Source organism: Camelus bactrianus, chromosome 13, assembly GCF_048773025.1.
Source record: "Camelus bactrianus isolate YW-2024 breed Bactrian camel chromosome 13, ASM4877302v1, whole genome shotgun sequence".
In the NCBI taxonomy this organism is placed as follows: domain Eukaryota; kingdom Metazoa; phylum Chordata; class Mammalia; order Artiodactyla; family Camelidae; genus Camelus; species Camelus bactrianus.
In genome coordinates, this window is record NC_133551.1 from 55,001,804 (window position 1) to 55,022,462 (window position 20,659).

At 50.3% G+C, this 20,659-nt stretch overlaps 2 protein-coding genes across 5 annotated transcripts in view; both read left to right on the top strand.

The window, feature by feature from the left end:
* DLGAP3 (DLG associated protein 3) overlaps positions 1-6,310 on the top strand; it is a 100,976-nt gene extending 94,666 nt beyond the window's left edge. The window contains exons 9-12 of the mRNA XM_074376892.1: positions 2,790-3,274; positions 4,232-4,323; positions 4,578-4,721; positions 5,444-6,310. Of these exons, the coding sequence (XP_074232993.1) occupies positions 2,790-3,274; positions 4,232-4,323; positions 4,578-4,721; positions 5,444-5,662 (940 nt within the window). The 3' untranslated portion in view covers positions 5,663-6,310. The remainder of the gene's footprint in view (positions 1-2,789; positions 3,275-4,231; positions 4,324-4,577; positions 4,722-5,443) is intronic.
* Positions 6,311-10,572: 4,262 nt separating this feature from the next.
* SMIM12 (small integral membrane protein 12) lies at positions 10,573-15,612 on the top strand. Of its 4 annotated transcripts, none has more exons than XM_074376900.1 (3): positions 10,578-10,728; positions 14,528-14,622; positions 14,699-15,612. In XM_074376900.1, exon 3 carries the CDS (start codon positions 14,704-14,706, stop codon positions 14,980-14,982), a length of 279 nt encoding a protein of 92 aa, XP_074233001.1. In that variant the 5' UTR covers positions 10,578-10,728; positions 14,528-14,622; positions 14,699-14,703; the 3' UTR covers positions 14,983-15,612. The 4 variants fall into 4 exon arrangements, with proteins under 4 accessions (XP_074233002.1, XP_074233001.1, XP_074233003.1 ...); XM_045520362.2 differs by lacking the exon at positions 10,578-10,728 and adding an exon at positions 10,738-10,975; XM_074376901.1 differs by lacking the exon at positions 14,528-14,622 and having other exon boundaries at positions 10,573-10,728.
* Positions 15,613-20,659: the final 5,047 nt, after the last annotated feature.

The following is a 20,659-nucleotide window of genomic DNA, read 5'->3' on the forward strand; positions in this document are numbered from 1 at the left end:
GCCTGTTTCCATCAAGACAGAGTATGATCTGCTCAGGACCCCTCAGAGGACAGTGTAAGGTACAGACGCAGTGATGCCAGAGGACAGATCCCTGTTTTGTGGGGTAACAGGAAAGCAGATAGGGAAGGCAGATCTTCGATAATGTATTTATTGGGGCAGGCTCCACCTTTACCTGTGTGGTTTGCAATTGCTGGAGCTCTGAAAGGGCCAGAGGCTAACTAGAGCTCAAAGCACAAAAACATTCAAAGGGAGCCAAAGTGCATCCTAATAGTTCAGTTAGACATACAAGACTCTTACAAGAAGCAGAGCCAAATAGTGGTGCTGCCTCCAAATGCAAGAAGACTGCTGAGGGAGGAACAGTGCTGAGGATGGTCCTGGGGGGCAGTCAGGAGGCTCGCAGAGGAAGAGGGGACTTGAGCAGGGAGCAAGGAGGAGGAAGGCCATTTCAGGCAGGGGAATAACTTGTGCAAAGGCTTAGAGTCAGAGCCAGTATAATCTTCTTGGTGAAGGAGGATGCAGGGGAGATGAGGTTGGAGAGGACTGCATCCAGAGGATACGCCAGCACTTGGGTAAATGCTAGGAGAAGAAGCCTGGGCTTTATCTTGTTGGCATTGGGGAGCTCTGGAAGGGTTTTGAGCATGGGAATGAGCTGGGCATAGGTCGGCTTTAGGAGGGCTACTTCAGTCCTGGGTGGATTGGTGAGGGAATGTTGGGCCCCAGATCCTAAAATATGCAAGGTATAATTTTATTTTATTTTAAAAAATTATTTTATTATTATTATTTTGTATTGAAGTATAATTGACCTACAACACTATTGAGGGCCAAGTGCACAAATCTGATATTGCTATACATTATACCGTGATTGCCACCGTAAGTCTAGCTACCATCTGTCACCATGTAAATTATTATAGTATTATTGACTATATTCCCTGTGCTGTACATTTCATCTCTGTGACTCATTTATTTTGTAGCTGGAAGTTTGTCTCTTTTAATCTCCCTCACTCACCTATTTCACTCATCCCTCCAACCACAAGGTATAATTTTAGACAGAGGAGGTACCTTGGCAATTACAGATCCATTCCTATCATTTTATATTGTATATCTGTGTATGTATTTATATATAATATATAATCACATATATCATGTAGTATATTTTTTATATATATATATATATATATATATATATATATATATATATATATATATATATATACACGCATATACATATATGTATTAGATGGCCCAGGTGGAGGGTGAATGGCTTCCCAAAGGCACATAGTGACAAGGCCAGCATTAGAACTCAGGTCTGCCTCCTAGTCCAGTGCACTTCTTCTGTGCTGTACTGAGTGGAGGCAGAGATGTCTGAAGGAGGCTGATCCAACAGTCAAGGAGAAAGCAATGCATATCTTGACCAGTGCAGGACAGGGCAGGTGCCAAGGTGAAGACCATGTGGGAGGCAATGCGGATATGTTCTTGCTTTCTCTCTCTCTGGATGGGGGTTGGGACATAGGGCTGGTTGGAGACTGCACATGAGTGCATCTCTCTTTCCTGGGTCCTGCAGCATCCTTCTGGGCCTGGTTTCTATGGCAACAGGCTCCCAGCAGGCAGTCTGCCAGCTGGAGGGAAGCAAGCAGGCAAGGCAGGCAGGGAGAGGAAGCCTGGGCAGCAAAGAGGAAGGCTGAAGTTGTGTGGGGTGGGGGAGTCTCCTGGGAAGCTGGAGGGGCCCCTAGACCTGGCCCCCCGAGCCCCTCTCTCTTCTGACCATATGAGGATGGAAGTAGCCTAGGACACATGGGCTTTTTTTTTAATGTCCTTGAATTTCCAGACCTCAAACTTCTGTTTACCTCTCACCACCCCCGCATCTCCTGACTCTCACTTCTTTAAGTTTTGTCTCACCCCAACCTCATGCCCCTTGGGGAGCACTTATTTCTTCAGAAAAAAGAGCCCCCACTCTGAACTCAGGGTGGGGGAAAAAGAATAAGGCCAATTGACTTTCTGTTTTGCATAAGATTTGCATATTATTAACTCAAAGACAAGAAATTTCCAGGCCCTGTGTCATTCCTGCCAACAACTTAATTCTACTCCACTGGCACAGGCTGACTGTGTCTGGCCAGGCTCCGTGCTGCGCAGTGAGGTCCCCAGAGGAGAAGTCCTCCCAGCTGCAGCCCGCCCCTCTCCCCCAGCTGCTCTAAGGCAGTTCTTCCTGATGTTCGAGCAGCTGGTGTGGTGAGAGGTTCTTGGGCTGTGGAGCGTGGCAGCCCTGGGTCCAAATCCTGGCTCTGCTTTTTTGCAGCTGGGTGACCGTGGGCCTCTCTGGGCTGTAGTTGACTCATCACTCCATAGGGCTGAGGATATATCTCCCTCTCTACCTGTATAGCTGGTATAAACTAGCAAAGATGTATTATTTGTTAAAATGCTGAAATCCTTCTGTGTTCATTGGTAAAGGGCTGCCACCCGGAACCCTCCCTGGGCCCCTCTGGTTTGCCCCACAATCCCCACTTCTGCAGGTGGTGCCCTAGCACTGTGGCTCTGTCTGCCTGGTCGGTGTATGCCAGCATCTGTTCTGTTCAGGTTGTTAAATGTTTTGAGTATCACGCCTGTCTACAAGCTGTGCAATAGGTAGGTACATTACCCAGCTGTGACAAGGGGTGATATATTTAAAAGTTGTGAATTCATGTCCATCTCTCTGGAGGTTTCCTTTCTCATTTCCTTTCCTTTTGGCTCCGGGTGTGGGTGAGGCTGGGATGAGATTCAGCAGGGGCAGAGATGACTGCCACCTCTCTCACCAGGCGGGCGAGGTTCAAGCGCTCCAACAGTGTGACAGCCGGCGTCCAGGCAGACCTGGAGCTGGAGGGCCTGGCCGGCCTGGCCACAGTGGCCACAGAAGACAAGGCCCTGCAGTTCGGACGCTCCTTCCAGAGGCACGCCTCTGAGCCCCAGCCCGGGCCCCGGGCCCCCACCTACTCAGTCTTCCGCACGGTCCACACGCAGGGCCAGTGGGCCTACCGCGAGGGCTACCCACTGCCGTACGAGCCGCCGGCCACCGATGGGTCACCCGGCCCTGCCGCTGCCCCTACCCCCGGCCCCGGGTCCGGCCGCCGTGACTCCTGGATGGAGCGCGGCTCACGGAGCCTCCCCGACTCAGGCCGCACGTCCCCCTGCCCACGGGATGGCGAGTGGTTCATCAAGATGCTGAGGGCGGAGGTGGAGAAGCTGGAGCACTGGTGCCAGCAGATGGAGCGTGAGGCGGAGGACTATGAGCTGCCGGAGGAGAGTGAGTGAGGGGACGCCAGGCGCGGAGGGACCGCGGCTGCGGGTGGGCAAGACCGCTTTTGATAGGAGGGTCCTTTGGTTGGGTGTGAGTGTGCTTTCTCACGGTTTGGTTGTATAGCCTGGGACCTTGGTGGCCCCGCAGTGGCAGCAGGGCATGCTGGGAGCTCTTGGAAGGAAGCAGGGAGCAGCTTCAGAGGCCGGGCTAGGACTGGGACAGTGACCAGGTGAAAGGACTGGGCCTTCCAGGCGATGGCTGCCAGTCCAAGTCCACCGGGATTGAAAAGACTGCTCCCATCTGGGCTGGTATGGGAATCCAGGTCTGGTCCAGGTGTGGGACCAGGACTTCAGGCAGCGGGGGAGGCAGTACACAGTGTTAGCTCACATCTGAGGCCTCGGTGAAGGAGATTCCTCAGGGAAGACATGGCCCTGGCCTAAGGGAGGGCATGGCCCTTTCCTGCAAGTCCAGTCTAAGGGGAGACAGTCTTACCTCAGAATCCCCAAATCGGTGGGATAGTGACTAGAAGACAAGAGTCATGCCCATGATGTTATTTGGTAATTCTTAATGAGCCAAGAAGTCACATGCTGATGAGCAACAAAGTTCTGCCAGTGTGTGGTCACCCAGCTAGTGCCTGGCTAGGACTGTAGGGCTAGGCCGGGGCAGGTTTCTGTCTCTTCTCAGACATGGGAGGGAAGAGGACACAGGAGGATAAGCACTCAAGAAATGTACATTGTATGAAGGAAGAAACATCAAGGTTTGAGGATATAGTCTTCCTGGCGAAGTGGGGTAGGAGCTGCTTGTTAAAACCTTGAGGGTGGGATGGGGGGAGGTGGCCGCAGGAGATGGATGGACAGACAGTGCCAGGTAATGGAGTGGTCACAGTCATTCATGGCAGACATCCTGGGGGCTGGGGGAGGGAGAGGCATCACTCCTCTCCTCAAATCTCCTTTTGCTCTCCAGTCCTGGAAAAAATCCGCAGTGCTGTGGGCAGCACACAACTTCTCCTGTCCCAGAAGGTTCAGCAGTTCTTCCGGCTGTGTCAGCAAAGCATGGTGAGTGCCCATGGGCATAGAGCCTACCAGGTGTGTGTACCTGGTCGGTGACCCAGAGTATGTGTGTGCCTGGAGGTGTTTGTGCCCACAAGGGAGAGCCCGGGGCTCTTTTTTGTCTCCCTGCCTCCCAGTCCCCACCCCACTCTCCCAGGTTGAGCTTCCTAATGATGAGGGTGCATGGGGCTTTCTATAGTCCTGGCTGGGGCTCAGACCCCCCTGACTGGCTGCCTCCCCTGTATCTCCCTCCACTGCAGGACCCCACTGCGTTCCCCGTGCCCACCTTCCAGGACCTGGCGGGTTTCTGGGACCTCCTGCAGCTCTCTATCGAGGATGTGACCCTCAAGTTCCTGGAGTTACAGCAACTCAAGGCCAACAGCTGGAAACTCCTGGAGCCTAAGGTGCGGGGAGGTGCCTTCAAGCCAAGAGGCCAGACCCTTGAAAAACGCCCTTCTCCAGAGAGTGGGGGAGGGGTGTGGGGAGAGAAGGAGGGCAGAAGAGGCAGTCCCGAACAAGTGACGGTGACCATCTTCCAAAATGACTACGCTCTCAGTCACTGCTCCCTACTTGGCCCCAGTGCTCATCACTCCCTGAGCTGCAAGAACTCTGAGGTGGCTGCAGCCTTTTCTGACCAGCTGTAGTTTGAGGGAGCTGAACTTGAGCTTCCAGAAGGGCCGACTGCCCTCAGCTTGGACGTAGGCACAGAGGGGACCGGAGGGTCCCCTCAGCCCTCATCTCAACAGACGTTGTCTGCGATGGGGCCCAGCAGCCTGGGATGTGAACACTCATTGCCTCACCTGGGTCGGGGGAGCTGACTCCTCTGGACCTGGAGGGGAAGCATCCACTTATCGGGAGGGAGCGAACAAGCTGATGCGAGTCGTGGAAGACGGTTCCACTAGGGGCGCTCGAGTCCTCCCCACCGCCGCCTCCTTTAAATGAAACGTGGGTTTTGACCTTGGCAGAACAAGTACCGCTGGGGCTTCGCGGGCGGGCAGACACTCTGCAGAACCGCTCTCCCGAGTCCGAGGCGCGCGAGGTTAACCGGTCCGGGCGGTGGGCGGGCGACTTGGGAAGTTGGGTGGGTCCTGCCCCCAAACTAAGCGGCCGCCCCCTCTGCCGGCAGGAGGAGAAGAAGGTCCCTCCGCCGATACCAAAGAAGCCCTCGCGGGGCCGGGGCGTGCCGGTGAAGGAGCGCTCCCTGGACTCGGTGGACCGGCAGCGGCAGGAAGCGCGCAAGCGGCTCCTGGCGGCCAAGCGTGCCGCCTCCTTCCGCCACAGCTCGGCCACCGAGAGCGCCGACAGCATCGAGATCTACATCCCCGAGGCCCAGACCAGGCTGTGACCGGCCCGGCCCGCCCAGCCCGGGCCTGGGCCCGCGGTTTTCTACCCGTACTGTACACCCAGCGTCGAGGTCACTGTGAACGCGGGCCGCCCGTGCGCCCGCCCCGCCGGCACCGCACGCCCCGGCCCCTCCTGCCCGTCACGCTCTCGTGGGTTTTTTACCTTCCTGACCCCACGCGAAGGCGCCCGGGCTGGGCTGGGGGCCGTGCCTCTCCGCCCGGCGCCCCCACCGGGACCCCACCTCCCTCCTGGTCCGACGCTTCGTCCCCACCTCCTCCCCACGGGCACCATCTCTGCCATTACTTTCCCCCACGGGCCAGGCCGGGCCGGGTCCCCCATCTGGGCTCTGCGTCCCCCCCACCCCGCGGGGCTGGGCTTCGTGGGGAATCAAGCTTCGTGGCTTTTTATGAAGAATCCCGAACCCCGCCCAGGAGCCCGCCCCACCCTCCCAGGGGCTCCACCCCCAGCCCTCAGCCCACCGGGCCCAGGGACCACAGTGGCTGGACCAACCCAGGACCAGGGCGCCTGGGCCTCTCCCCTTTCCCAGCTAGCTGCTAGGGAGGGGAGATGGGGGCTTCCACTCACCACACCTGTGGCTGTTCCCACATCCCCTTGAGTATCCCAGGAAAAATAAAACGGCAGAACTGCACTTGAACCAGCTGCTCTCTCCAGAAGAAGCCACCTCTGCCCGTGGGTGGGGGACCGGAGGTGGAGGGAGGGGAGGCCAGGAGCCCACGCGTTTGGTTTGGGGAGAGCTGGGTTGCCTGGGCCAGCTGGAGGAAAGGGGGTTCGACCCCCTGGTGGCCGCAGAAGGACCTGAGCCCTGCTGGAGGGACCCAGGTTGGGTGAAGAGGGTTGTCTTCCAATTCCTCTTAGTTCAGTCCTGTTCCCTTTCTGCCTTCAGTTCCTAGGGTTCCCCCAGAGAGGGAAGCCCAGAACCCAGTGCTTGGCACACAGCACGTGTTCCATAAACAGAGAGGGCTATTATTCTTAAATGTGGACAAATACTGGTTTCCCCTCCCTTAAGGGGCCAGTGTTCCCTCTGCTCCAGTAATTCCTGGTCAGTGGCAGAACTGTTCAATTTCATGCTGTCACATTTTCTGATGCCTCCTGTGCTTGGGCACATTGATGGGCGGCAGAGGGAGAGGAGAACAGAACTTTCCTGGGAAGCTAAGTGACAACCCAAACCTGGTAATGATGGCTAATATTTATTGGATGCTTACTGTGGGTCAGGCAAGGGGTGAGCGCTTTACAAGAATGTAACTCATTCTTAGGACAGATGAGATAGCTGAAGCTCGGGAGAGGTCAGATGACCTGTGCAAAGTCACAGGCAGGCCTAAGAGTGGTGGATCCAGGTCTGTCTAGTGAAAACCGTGAGCTTTTAAGTCTACAGCCTTCTGAGCCCAGAAAGAGTTGAATGGCAGCCCTCACCAAGAAAGCCATCTTTCCAGTCTTTGTGGTTGATGTGTCACCCTGAGGCAGGAGGAAAAGCCTTCCAAAGGAGTTAGCTGCCCTTGTAGGCCACACTGGACGAGCCAGTTCTTCTCATTCACTTATACAGCAAGTATTTATCAACACCCACTGTTGGCTCTGCCCAGCATCTGGGGGATAGCCCTGAACAGGTTGGTTTCTACTCTTACAGTGCTAACAGCCTTATGGGAAAAACAGACAAATAAGTAAGCAGTTACAGTATAGGGGTGAGTGCTGGAAAGATGACTAGGTATTAGCCATTGAAGGAGAGCTGGAGCTGGGAGGGATGTTCCAAGATCAGAGAACAGATGTGCAAAGGCCTGGAGGATAAAAGGCATTGGGAGTGCAGAGACTTGCTCATGCTGGGCTTTTGGGTCAGTGTGAGGAAGGTGGGCCTGGATCCTGAGGACCATGGGGAGCCATGGAAGGATTTTGAGCAGGAGAGTGGCACAGACATATTTTACAGGCTGGTTTGGAAGACCAGCTGAAAAGCAAGAGGTCATACACCCACACACACTCATAAGAGACCACTGGCAGGTGGAGAGGGCTCCCGTGTGATCTGAATTCCCAAAAGTGAATCAGGCTGGAGCTGATCCCAAGCAACTTCCTGGGACCTGTCCAAAACTTAGTGAATAGGTTCTTTGCCCTCAGATGAGTTTTTAACAAGTGAGCTAGGTGATTCTGATGGCAGCCAGGTTTGGGAACACTTAGATTGGATAAATGACCATTTCAAAGTTTCAACTAGAAATGCTCATTTGTCTGTTTCCCTTAGACTTGCCAAGTGAGGGGCTGGCTGGGCGACTTCACCTCCCTGAGGTTCAGTTTCCTCACCTCTACAATGGGGACCTGGGAGAGGTTTGAACCCGATGATACTCAGAACAATCCTAGCAGGTATTGTTATCATCACTGTTTTAAAGATGAGAAAACCAAGGCTTGGAGAGATTCAACAACTTACCCCAAATCATGTAGCCAGGAAGTGGCTGAGTCTAAGTTTAACCCCTACATTATACAGCTTTTGATGGGTCTCTGTTTTTTCCCAGAAACTGGGCCAGGTTTGCTGGATATGAGAATGGACATGGAGGAATAGGCAATGTCCACACCTGTGCACGCATCCTGCTACAGATGTGATGCCTAAAATCACCCTGCATGGGGCTGATATTGGGGGAATGGGAAGAGTCTCCATTGGGTGTGATGGCTCCAGAGTTGTACTGTGCTCCACGGACATGTGAAAGATTAGGGCCAGTCCCCCTGGTTGAGCTGCTCCCAGTCTGGCCTTAGCAAGGCACGTAAACAGAAAGATCCGGTGCAGAGGGAGGCCTGCTCTCCCAGAGGGGCTGAAGAGACCAGAGGAGGGAGCCTCTAGTGGCCAGTGAGTCTGGGAAATCTTTCAGTAAGAGGGGCCTTTTGAACTGGGCCTTGCAAGATGAATTAGAGTTTTGAATTTGGGGATGAGAAGACATTCATTTCAGGCAAAGGGACCAGTGTAGGTAAAGGCCTGTAATGGTGTGTGTTGGGGGGATGATGGGAAAGGTGACAAGCTAGGACAAGGGTAGAGAGGGAATAGAGGAGATGTGCCTGGAAGGGACCCAGGGCATTAAGCTGGAGATTTCAAGGTTTTATTTAAATTTTTGAAAGACTCTTTGGCCAACAGAAGAGAAATAGACAGTAGGAGACAATGGAAGGCAGGGAAGCCATTGAAGGAGTTGCCAAGGTGGTTCAGGTAAGAGATGGTGAAGAATTTGAGAGACATTCAGGAGGCAGAGGGACTATAAATTGGATCTGGAGAATAATGCAAAGATGAAGAGGCCTTGAGAATGTTTATCAGGTTTTTGGCTGAGTGAATAAGTAATGCCATAAACAGACATAGGGCATTACAGAAGGGAGAATATTAAACATACTGTGACCAATTACCGAGCACTTGAGGGGAATACCATGCACTGTGCTAAGCACTTTATACACATTAGGGGTTTAGTACTCAGAACAACCCAAGAAAGAGGGACTATAATTGTCTGTTTTTTTTTTTTTTTTTTTAAACAAAGAGCGTAAACAGCTTTTCTGAGATCAGCAGGCAGCAGGGTCGGATTTGAACCCACGACTCTCTGATTGTTAAGCCTGCGCTCTGGAGCCACTCTCGGTTCTGCCTGACAGAACTGCTAGCCATCATCGCCTGAGACTCAGCTCAAGGGCAGGATCCCCTGGGGAGCCTTCTTGGATTCTTCTCTGTGTACTTGTGTCTACTCCTGTCATCACATTTCTTACACTCTATCCACATTTTGAAGACCCCTCTGCTTCTCCATCCTTCAGTCAGACAACTCCTGAGGGCAAAGATCGTCCCAGTCATTTTTGCATGCCCAGAGCTGAGCACATGTTAATTGGCTGACTGAATGCTAGTTATTCTAGGCAATTATGTTCCCTTCTCCTCTCTACATATTTAATTAGTGAACAAGTTCTGCTAATAATGATTTCCTACACTTTTCTTTATTTGTTTTCCTTTATTCCTTTCTCTCCTCCTCCAACTGCCAAAGCTTAGCACTGAGATCTTTGAGAGTGTATGAGATCTGGGAGATCATAGAGGAAAGGTAGATAACCCGATAATGCAATTCTTGAGTTTTCCTACTCAGATGTCCCTTAAGCTTGAAAAACAAGCCAGAACTACTTTGGGAAGGAAGGGTGGGAAGGGCATTCCAGGTAAATGAAAAAGTGTAAATAAAGGCACAGAGGTGTGAAACAGTTTGTCCTGAGTGGGGGAATAGGAGGGATTTAGCATGTGTTACTAAATATGCCTGGCTGAGACTAGTGGAATGAGGGTGGAAAGGCAGGGCTAGGTGGGGGCTTTATGATGCTTAAATTTTGGTGTTTTTTCCTATACGTGATAAAATGAACGTCTGTACAAGGCGCAGCGGGGATGGACACAGGGTGGGAGTGAATACTTGTACCTGAGGGGTTAAGTAAGACTTAGGTTTTACTGTATTTCAATTCTTTGTATGCTAACAATAGTACCATTTATTTCCCTGCTTGCTATGTGCCGGCATAGCACTTTGCATACCTCATCTCAACTAACTTTCGCAGCATCCCTTGAAACAGGTCTTTCTACCTTTATGCGTAAGAGGGAGAGAACGCTCAGACAGCTTAACGATGTTCCCAAGGTCACACAGCTAGAAAGCTATACAGAATCAGAGGAGTTCTTTAGAGTGCTAGGTTATACTCTGCTGAGACCTTCTCGAGGTCAAGGATCATGTCTTTTATTTTTGTGTGCTCAGACCTAGGTGTTAGAAGACGCCTAATAAACATCAGTTAAACATACGAACGCATGACCTTCCACTTTCTCCACGCGGAAGCCCTTGGTGAGGTCAGTGGGAAACCTCCTCGCCGGCAGGGGGCGCTGTACATTCTCAGCGCATCGCGGCCCGTTGCGGTCGCTTACCTTCCCTGTCCTCCGGCTGGAGCTCAGCCAATCCCTGTGGTCCGAGAGAGCCGGCGCCTGTGGGCGGGGCCCCGGGGCAAGGCCCCGCGGGCCCCTAGGAGTGGCGGCGTCGGAGCTCCCAGCTCGCGGGCGGAGGGCGGGGTCCGGACGGAGGAGTGCGGGCAGCAGAGCAGGTGAGTGAGCGGTCGCTGCGGGCAGTCTCTCTCCTGGGGCGCCTGCCGGGCCGCCCGTTGCTATGGCGGCGGCTCCTGGCCTTGACCTCTGAGTTAGGTGCTGGCGAGCGTCCGCCCCGGCCTTGGCCAGGCCTGACGGTTCGCTCTCTTCCCGGGGCTCGTCGTCGGAGTCTGAGTGCCCTGCGGACACTGCGGCTCGGGCTTCTCGGCCTCAGGCACGTGGGGGAGGACGCACGCTGACCAGGCGGTGAGCTTGGTGGAGTAGGGGGAGCGGGTCGGAAACCCAGAGGAGGGAGAAAGGCAGAACCTTGGACCCCGACCTCCTTGCGCGCTCACCCCTGGGCCTGACTCGAGTAACGGTCAAGATTGATTCTTCCACCCACTCAGGTCTCCCCTGCCCTTGTTAGCAATACTCAAATCTCGGACTGCGGCTTCGCGCGCGTCTCATTGGGCCTTGGGGGGCCCCGGCACAAGGGCAGGTTTCCCGGCAACCCATTTGACCTTTACCGGACGCTTGGGCTCCCACTGTGCGGGTCTGGAAATATGCGTGACAGTATTTGCCAGGCACTTTTGCCTTTTTCGTTTTGCTACCCTGGGGATGACTTGTTAGGAGTGTTTAAGTGGCCCAATGGGGGAAAAAAAAGTGTTTAGCTCGTAATCAGCAAAGGCCGGTGCTGTGTTCCTGCCGCTTTTTGAGGGTGGGTGGATGGATGACTTTGTGGTTTTACACTGGTGAGTTTCTTGAGCTGTCACTCATTCATTCAACAAACCTCCTGAGCACTTACTGCCAGGCGGGGTGGGAGGGGTGGTAGGTGGACAGGCCACAGTGGGGACGCACAAACATGGCCCTTGCCCTCTTGGAGCGTAAAGTGCTTCGACAAATGCAGACAAATGGGGCAGGTCAGCTCAATGTCTGACACAGAGAAAGTGGTTTTAAATGTTGAATAATTAATGAATGGATTAACTTATTTGGGAATGATTAAAATGTGAGTCCGACGACAGAGGGAGACCTTGTGCTGCGTGTGAGAGAGAATATTAGTCGTGGATTCATGCTTGATATATTTAAAGACGAATTGGAAATCCGAATGGAGAGTTGCTGTTAGGGAAAGTGTTTACTTTTAGAGAACTTGCTTGCAAGGTAGGAAAGAAAATGGAGGAATATTAGGGTTGAGATTCTTCAGAGGTGCCACTTTTAACAATTTCAGAAAGGTAATCTTATAATTTCACAAATCTCTGAGTGTAATCTTAGAGTCTTTGCAAAAAGGGAAGCTCTTCTAGGTGGTGGAATGCCAAGTTGATGGGGAAAAAATGCAGGAAGCTCTCCTCAAGTCCAGGATTTGGGCAGAAACCATACACCTATTTGCAGTGTGTTCTAGAAGGATCATAGGTGTTGAAGTTGGAGAAGCCTGGGTCCAAAACCTGTGGCTCTGTCCCTTCTGGTGATCTTGGGTAAGTTAAGGTAATGTTCCTGAGCCTTTGTGGCCTTCAACAAAAATCTGGGCTGCTAATTCCTACCTTATAGAGCTGTTGTGAAGATCAGATGATGACTAGTGTGTGAATTGTCCAGCATGGTGCCTGGTGCTAAGTCTTGGATCTGCTGCAGTTTTTTTCCCTGATGATAGTCCATTATAGTCTTGGGTCTATAACATGCTGGAATACCTCCATTCCAAATTCCAAAGAGAATTGGAACCAAAGAGAGAGGGAGAAAATCATCTCATCTTTCGTGAGGTTTTGATTGTTTACTTTAGACTGGATAGCTGAGTTGGAGAAATAACTTACACAGAAGGAATGATCATTCTAGACTTCTGGGCAAGTTACTTAACCCTCGATAATACCATCTACACTACAGAGTGGACATGGGGATTAGAGGAGATAGTATATAAGTGCTTAGCCCAAGCCAGGGACATAATAAGTGCTCAATAAATGGAGCGACCACTAGTAGGATAATTGTGAATAGTCTTTGATGGTTGTTAATAGTGATAATAATCATTTGAGACTAAATGGCCATTTGAGTGACCTAATTTATGCATTTTAACATTATTTTGGTGTTGTCTTACTTCATTTCAGGAAGCCCTGGGGCCATTCCACTTCTGTTTTTCTGCCATGGCTTGTGCAATGGTTTTTGTCTTTGTTTTTGTTTCTTTTTAAGTATAGTCAGTTTACAGTGTTGTGTCAACTTCTGGTGTACAGCACAATGCTTCAGTAATACATGTATATATGTATATTCATTTTCATATTCTTTTTCACTGTAAGCTACTACAAGATATTGAATATAGTTCCCTGTGCTATACAGTATAAACTTGTTTATCTATTTTATTTATACCAGTCAGTATCTGTGAATCTTGACCTCCCAGTTTATCCCTTCCCACCCCCTTTCTCCCCTGGTAACCATAAGTTTGTTTTCTGTGTCTGTGAGTTCATTTGTCTGTTTTTTTTTTTTCAGATTCCACATATGAGTGATACTGTATGGTATTTTTCTTTCTCTTTCTGGCTTACCTCACTTAGAATGACATTCTCCAGGTCCATCCATATTGCTGCAAATGGCATTATTTTATTATTTTTTATGGCTAAGTAGTAGTCCATTGTATAAATATACCACAGCTTCTTAATCCACTCGTCTGTTGATGGACATTTAGGTTGTTTCCATGTCTTGGCTATTGTAAATAGTGCTGCTGTGAACATTGGGGTGCATGTGTCTTTTTGAATTAAGGTTCCTTCTGGATATATGCCCAGGAGTGGGATTGCTGGGTCATATAGTAAGTCTATTTTTAATCTTTTGAGGAATCTCCATATTGTTTTCCACAATGGCCGCACCAGACTGCATTCCCACCAGCTGTGTAGGAGGGTTCCCTTTTCTCCACACCCTCTCCAGCATTTATCTTTTGTGGACTTTTGAATGATGGCCATTATGAGTGGTGTGCGGTGATACCTCATTGTAGTTTTGATTTGTATTTCTCTGATAATTAGTGATATTGAGCATTTTTTCATATGCCTATTCGCCATTTGTATGTCTTCATTGGAGAATTGCTTGTTTAGGTGTTCTGCCCATTTTTGGATTGGGTTGTTTGTTTTTTCTTTTTAAGTCATATGAGCTGTTTATATATTCTAGAAATGAAGCCCTTTTCAGTCTCATCTCTTGCAAATATTTTCTCCCATTCTGTAGGTTGTCATTTTGTTTTGCTTATGGTTGCAATGGTTTTTAAACATAGAATTTTCAAGTCCTAGCATGTCCAGAGTATGTGTAATGGGTGGGTGATATTTTTAGGAGCTTATTATGCAAATATGAGGATATGGCTTTGGTTAAAGGCAGTGTGTTTTGAAAGGGCTTTGGCCAACAGATTTGTAAAGTATGGGTTCATCTTGTTAGAAAAGTCATGTTCAGAATAGGAAAAAACCACTATCTATCCATCTAAAATCTAGAATGGCTGCGTACTGGATTGGGGTTTGGCCTGCTTAAGTATGCTCCTTATTATTTATGTGAGACAAAGGAACTACTTCTCATTATCCAGGAGCTGGAAGACCCACCATGGGATTGTTCATGGTGGGAAAAGGGCTGCTGGCTCTGCTCATGGAGCGGTCGTGTAGAGGAGAGAAAGTCTCTTACTCACTCTTGAAATGTTGGCAAATTGTGCAGGGAGGTCCTGGGGTTGACAGCAGGTGTGAAGCTTTACTAGGTACGGCTCAGGGGGCCTCTTGTGGGGAATACTGCCACATGTGGTTGCATAATTGTCAAAGAGTGCAGTACATAAAATAGATTCTCCCCTCTTACCTAACAATTGAATCTTTTGAAATCTTCTAGATTGTTTCAGGGACCCAACTGTTGCATAAAGCAAGGTACCCTCTTGCATTGCTCTACCTGAGGTGGATGCTCGGTAAATTGTGCCAGGCTGCCTGGTAAGTGGAGAGCCCAGGTGGGTTGTGTGTATTTGGTGGGAAGGGGCCCCTCATGCTGCCTTGTGCTCTTCTGCAGATGTCATGTGGCCTGTGCTTTGGACCGTGGTGCGTACCTATGCTCCCTATGTCACATTTCCTGTGGCCTTCGTGGTCGGGGCTGTGGGCTACCACCTGGAATGGTTCATCAGGGGAAAGGATCCCCAGCCTGTGGAGGAGGAGAAGAGCATCTCAGAGCGCCGGGAGGACCGCAAGCTGGATGAGCTGCTAGGCAAGGACCACACCCAGGTGGTGAGCCTTAAGGACAAACTGGAATTTGCCCCCAAAGCTGTCCTGAACAGAAACCGCCCGGAGAAGAATTAATGGAGGACACAGGGCCCTCTGGGTCCCTCTGTGGGCCGTGACTGGTCTCGCCACCATGTGGACCCAGCCGCAGAACCCACATCTGATTTGCTTTATTGCTTCTTCTGGTCCCTCCCACACTGGCTGCTCTGCTATGGCCAGGCAGACACAATAGTCACTGAGGGGCCGGTGGAAAGGAAGACCGTGAGGGTTCTGGCCTGAAGGCTGCATCTGCGGGATGGTGGCCACAACTGCTCAGGCTTCTGTGCTGCTGGGAGGAGAGTTATGAAGTGAACATTGCTGTCAGTCCCCGTGGGGAGACAGATTGGCCTCAAGTGGGAGGGGCTGGGATTGGGGTGATGCCTCTAGGAGGGATACCTACATGCCTCCTTCTGGTTTGCACTGGGAAGAGCTCAGAAATCTACCTGGCTCCCTTAACTAGCTTGGCCTGTCCTTTGTGCTCATTCTCCCTGACATCCTGTCCTGTCAGCTTAGGAAGAGGATTCCCTCGGGAAGGAAAGCCGTTTCCTATTCTTGGGAGCCCAGGCTGTTCACCTTGGGACAGGTGAATTTGCTTGAAAACAATCACCATCTTTCACCCCCCCATCACTGTATAGTGCAAAACTTGATTAAAGTGATGTCTGAGAACCATATCGATCTAATCCTATCTTCCAGGTGGTGTTTGGGGTCTCCTTAGGAGTTATCCAAGTGTAGGCATCTCAGAGAAGGAGAATATTGGCCTTTAACTAAGGAATTCGGGGCCCTGGAAGCGCAAGTTCCCAAGAGCCTTTTTAACATGATAACAAGAGGCTTATAAGACCGTTCAAAGTCTAAATTAGAGTAGACCAGGATGCTTAACAGTTGCTATCAGATTTTCCAAGTTCATATACAACACACGTATACACACACTTCCCTGAAAAAAGTAGTATGTGTACATTAAAGAACATTTGGTAAGGATTTGAAAAACCCACACTCTGAGGGCTCTAATAGAGAAAGTTAGAAAGTTAACATTTTGGTATCTTTCACTAATTCCTGGGCTGTTTTTTTAGATAGTTATCACTACTGTACATTTAATTTTATATTCTTTTTCACAGTGTTTCATATCATAATCATTTTTCCATTTTATCACATGGTCTTCATAATCCTAGTTGTTTCTAATAGCTACGTAATTGCCCGTCAAGTGGAAACACAGCATAGTTTGTTTCTAGCAGTTTCCCTATTGCTGGACATTTGGGTTGTTTCTGGTTGTTCACTAGGAGAAATACTTCAAAGAGTATCTTTATAAAGCGTTTCCTGCATTTTGGACTAAGTAGTAGGACTAGTAAGTGGCATTTTGGATGAAATAGGACAGTTTTAAGGGTCTTGATGCATAATACTAAATGTCTTTCCTAAAAATGTTGTTGGTGGGTTTGGAAGGGGTGAGAGTGGAGAGCAGACCTATTGCCTCATGAGTCAACTGACCTTTAACCTGAGTGAGCAAAGGCAAGTAATGAGCAGCTGATGAAGAACAAACTACTTTAAAGTGGGGAGGGTGTTTGCCCTGCTACCTGTCTCAGGATCTGAAGTCTGATCTCAGGATCTTAACAGGTAGATGAAGGTAGAATTCCCGAACAGGTGGAGATGCTGGCTGTGGAGACGGAGGAGCTGAGGGGATGTGGAAGGGATGGGCAGGGAAGAAGGGGGCAAGTCAGTGGCTTCTCCATTGAGGCCTAGTGGGAACGTTGAAATGAACTGCTGTTGCTTCTCAGGGAATAAATCTGATGGGAACTGTGGGGAAGCAGTGTTCACTGTTGGCTGCTGAAGGAAGGATGAGGTTTCTGGTTCTGAAAGGATTGGCTAAGCTCAGCTTGTTTATGGCTCAGGCTGGCCCGCAGCCCTCATCGGCAGACCAGTGCTGCCCCCTTGTGGCAGTCCTGAGTATGACCCAGCCCGAATCCCTTCCCTGGGCTAAACGCAAGAGTAGCAAACTCGCCATGGAAGTCAGTGGGTTGGCTCATGGCTTAAATGAGCCGCCAGGCAGAGGGCTGGAAAGCACAGGCCTACCTGAAGGGGGCAGTAGTTCTGCAGCTTCTTCCAGTTTGTGCTGCTTGCCCAGTGATACCAGATTTTTTTGGGCCCCCCACAACAAGGTACTAGAAATTGTTTTGTGTGTGTGTGCGTGTAAACTTCTGATTTTCAAATGTTGACAACTTACTTAAAAAAAATTTTAAGCATGCTAACATACCCATGGGGTTAATTTGACACAGTGGCTGCCAATTTGCCACCTCTCAAACTGCCCCTTGCCTTCTAATGAAATCTGAGAGAGGCCTTGTTTTGAAGCCATCTCTCAACTGTGGCAAACATTAGATCCCAGGATTGGTTTCCCTTGAAACATTTTTGGGCATTCTGCACATATGTAGTTTAATATCAGCCTAAGCAAAACATTAGAGGACAGAAAACCTACAGAAGTAACACCAAAAAAGTTTTCCCACAGACTGAGTCATTTTTGGAGTTCCAGATATTTAAGAATAACCCTGTCACCGCTAATGTGTCTCCTCCCAGTGCCCGGCGGAGGAAGCCCTATCTTTGGAAATCCAAGTTGCTGCCCTTTTCCAGACTCACTCTGTGCCCCCTTTAAATAACTGTATTTCTGAGGGCTTGCCTTCAGTGAATTTCTGCCTCCAGCAAGTCTGTTAATATTCTCCATCGGGTCTCTCTTTCCCGTGGGCCGCGGGGGGGGCCGGGAGATCGTGCACACTTTCTGCTCGGGTGACTTAAGTAGCAGGGTTTCTGTGGACGCAGCACAGGCAGGCCAGGCTTGCTGGGCCTGTCCAGGGCACGGACTGGTTTTCTTCCACACGTGCTGATTCACTCTGGAGGCATGTGAGCCTCTTTTTGGATTGGCCCCGCAGCCACGATTCCCTGAAACATTAGGAAGTAGATGTGCTTGGGGCTTTCTGCCTGCCACCCCACCCTCGGGTCTCTTCCCGGCCCAGCGATAGTGGTGGCTTTAGAGCAGCGTTATCCTGTCTGTGCACAGCAGGGGTCACTTCTCTGCCCTCAGCAGCCAGTGTCTGGTGCTTTTCCACTCTCTCTCGAGCCTTTCCTGTGCCTGTTGCTGTGTTAGCATAAGTCAGCTGGGCAGCCGCCAGGACAGGCCTGTCAGGGGGCCCTTTGACTCCTGTCTGCTTCCCTGGGCCCTGAACCTGTGAGGCTGTCAGCTGATCAGAACCATGGGATTAGGTCCCCAGAGTCACTCGGGAGCCAGGCAGTGAAAGTGAAAAGGCTCGTGCCTTGCCTCACTTTTCCTTTTCCACTTGGGTTGGGTCTCCAGGCGCTTGTAGAGCAGTGAGCCAGGGTGGGGTGGGAGAGTGCAAATCAGGTGGATTCTAGAGTCTGGCAGATGTAGGAATACGGCCTAAGCAGGTAACTGAGTGACCTTGGCCAAGTCACATGGTCTTTCTGAGCCTCTGTTACCAGTTTTCCTCGTCTGTAAAACAGGGATAAGAATACCTAGTTTTGTTGGGTTGTTGCAAAGCTAAGGTAATGTAAGTAAAGTTCTTAGCAGTGTCCATAGCAATAAGTAGGTGCTCGATAAATGTTGGCTGCTTTGGTTTTATTGCAGGAAAAAGTTGTATGTATCCTTGTGATCCTGGTGAGTGGGGGCCCAGAGGGGAGAGCAGCTTTGACTGGGAGAGTGATCACTGGGACCAGCACAGGCCTGATGGTTGAGGGCTTCTTCAGAGTATTTTACAGGAAGCACTGCCTTGCGTAAGAACCAGGCTGGCAGGGGGCAGTGCAGGCTTCAGACCTGCGTTGCTCAGTAGTGGTGCTGCCGGGGCTGCAAGGTCAGGGACAAGAAGTGGGCAGCGAGGTGCTGGGGGACTCCCGAGACTGTCATGCATCGGAGTGGGAAGAGCAGAGAGCCTCAGACTTGGAGGCAAGAGGACTGGGTGGCTGGGGACATGCCCCTTCACCTCTAGGCCTTGGTGTCCCCGACACTATCATGCTCTCTGCTGTAGTGTGAAGAGGGAGAAACCAGCTGAGAGGGTGCTTCAGAAACGTGCAAGAGCCGTTATGCCCCCGTGAGGCCTCGCTCTTACCCAGCTGGGATGGCGGCCATGTGAATAATGGAATGGACATAAATGCTCCTTTTTATTCTTTTTCTGAACTGTCTCTCAAAAGTATTTGCTAGATAGAAGTCTTTGGGGAATCAGCTTTAAGAGTAAAGAGGAGTGTCGGGGGGAAGGTATAGCTCAGTGGTGGAGTGCATGCCTATCATACGCGAGGTTCTGGGTTCAATCCCCAGTACCTGCATCAAAAAAATAAGTAAGTAAACCTAATTACCTCCCCTGGCCAAAAAAGAAAAAAAAAGAGTAAACAGGAGTAATTAGTAATTAGTGTGTATTATTTTGCATCCTGTTCCAGTGGTGCCTTGATGTACTTAAAAACAGTTTATTCTTTTTGAGTTAAATTGGTTAACATTAGTTATCTGTTTATCAAATCCTTTTCACATAATGCAAAGATAAACCCTGGCTTTGTTTTCTGTTTAAAAATTCCAAATGGGTCCTCCAAATATTTCTGAGCTTTTTTAAACATCTTTGCTGTTATCCCAGAAAGGGCGGTTCTTTCTAGAAGAGCCTAAAGTCCTTTGTGCCCTTATGTCCCTCTCTTCTGCCCCTATTCCCTCCTGGCTCCTCTGTCCACTTCTGTTTGCTTCCAGGTCTGAGCTGCCAGGAGCAGCTGGAGAATTTTGCATAACTGTGTTGTCTGGCGCTCTCCACTTCTGGGTTCTGGATGCAACCTTCAGGGTGATTTTTTTTTTTAAACTGAGCTCCCCAAGTCCTCAGCCCATCCCTGCACTCATTGTAGCTCTTGCTGCTTGCTGTCCACCTCCACCACGACGGTGCTGAAGCCAGTTTGGCTAAAAGCCTTAGTGATTGCAAATCTCGGGCCCTCGTTTGGTCCCAGTCATGCTCGAGTGCTTGCAGCGTCCAGTACTCTTCGTGGAACTCTGTCTTGACATCACTACCACCTCAGTTTCTTTTTCTAGTTCTCTCCTCTGCCGCCGCTACCTCCTGGTCTCCTAACTTTGAGTGTTCTTCCGGCTTCATCCTTGGCTGTGTTCTTGCTGAGCCGTTTTAGTCTCGCCTGTGGCTTCAGCCCCCAGCTCTGTCTGCCTCGAGTATTCCCAGGTGTCATCTCTAGTTGTGAATTTCCCCCCAGGTCCTGGGTCACTCTCTGAAACAGCTCACTGTGCATCTCCTAGATTTCCCATGGAGGATGATGGTGAAGAGTGTTGACCTGGATTTGAAACTTAACTCTGTCATCTAGTTGTGTGACCAGAAAAACCAGTTCACTTTTCTAAGCATTGTCCGTACAATGGGGATGATTCTCATGAAGACTGAGAGTGTTTGTAAAACACCTGGCATGGTGTCTGGCATAGACTCCGTCTCCTCTCACCTGTTTCTTGGGTATGTCTGTCCGCCCCCTCCCCCTCTCATGGGTTCCATCACCAGCCTGTGGGGACCCACTCCTTTATCTGGAATTCATCCTGTTCTCCATCTCATTCCCGGCTTCAGGCCCTTGTCATCTCTTACCTCAAGTTTTGGTGTCTTCCTGAAACTTACCATTCTGGCCAGCATTTTCGTTCTAAAACACATCTTTGGTGAGATCACTCCTTAAAGACCCCCATGGCTTCTCTCCCAAGGCCCCTTGT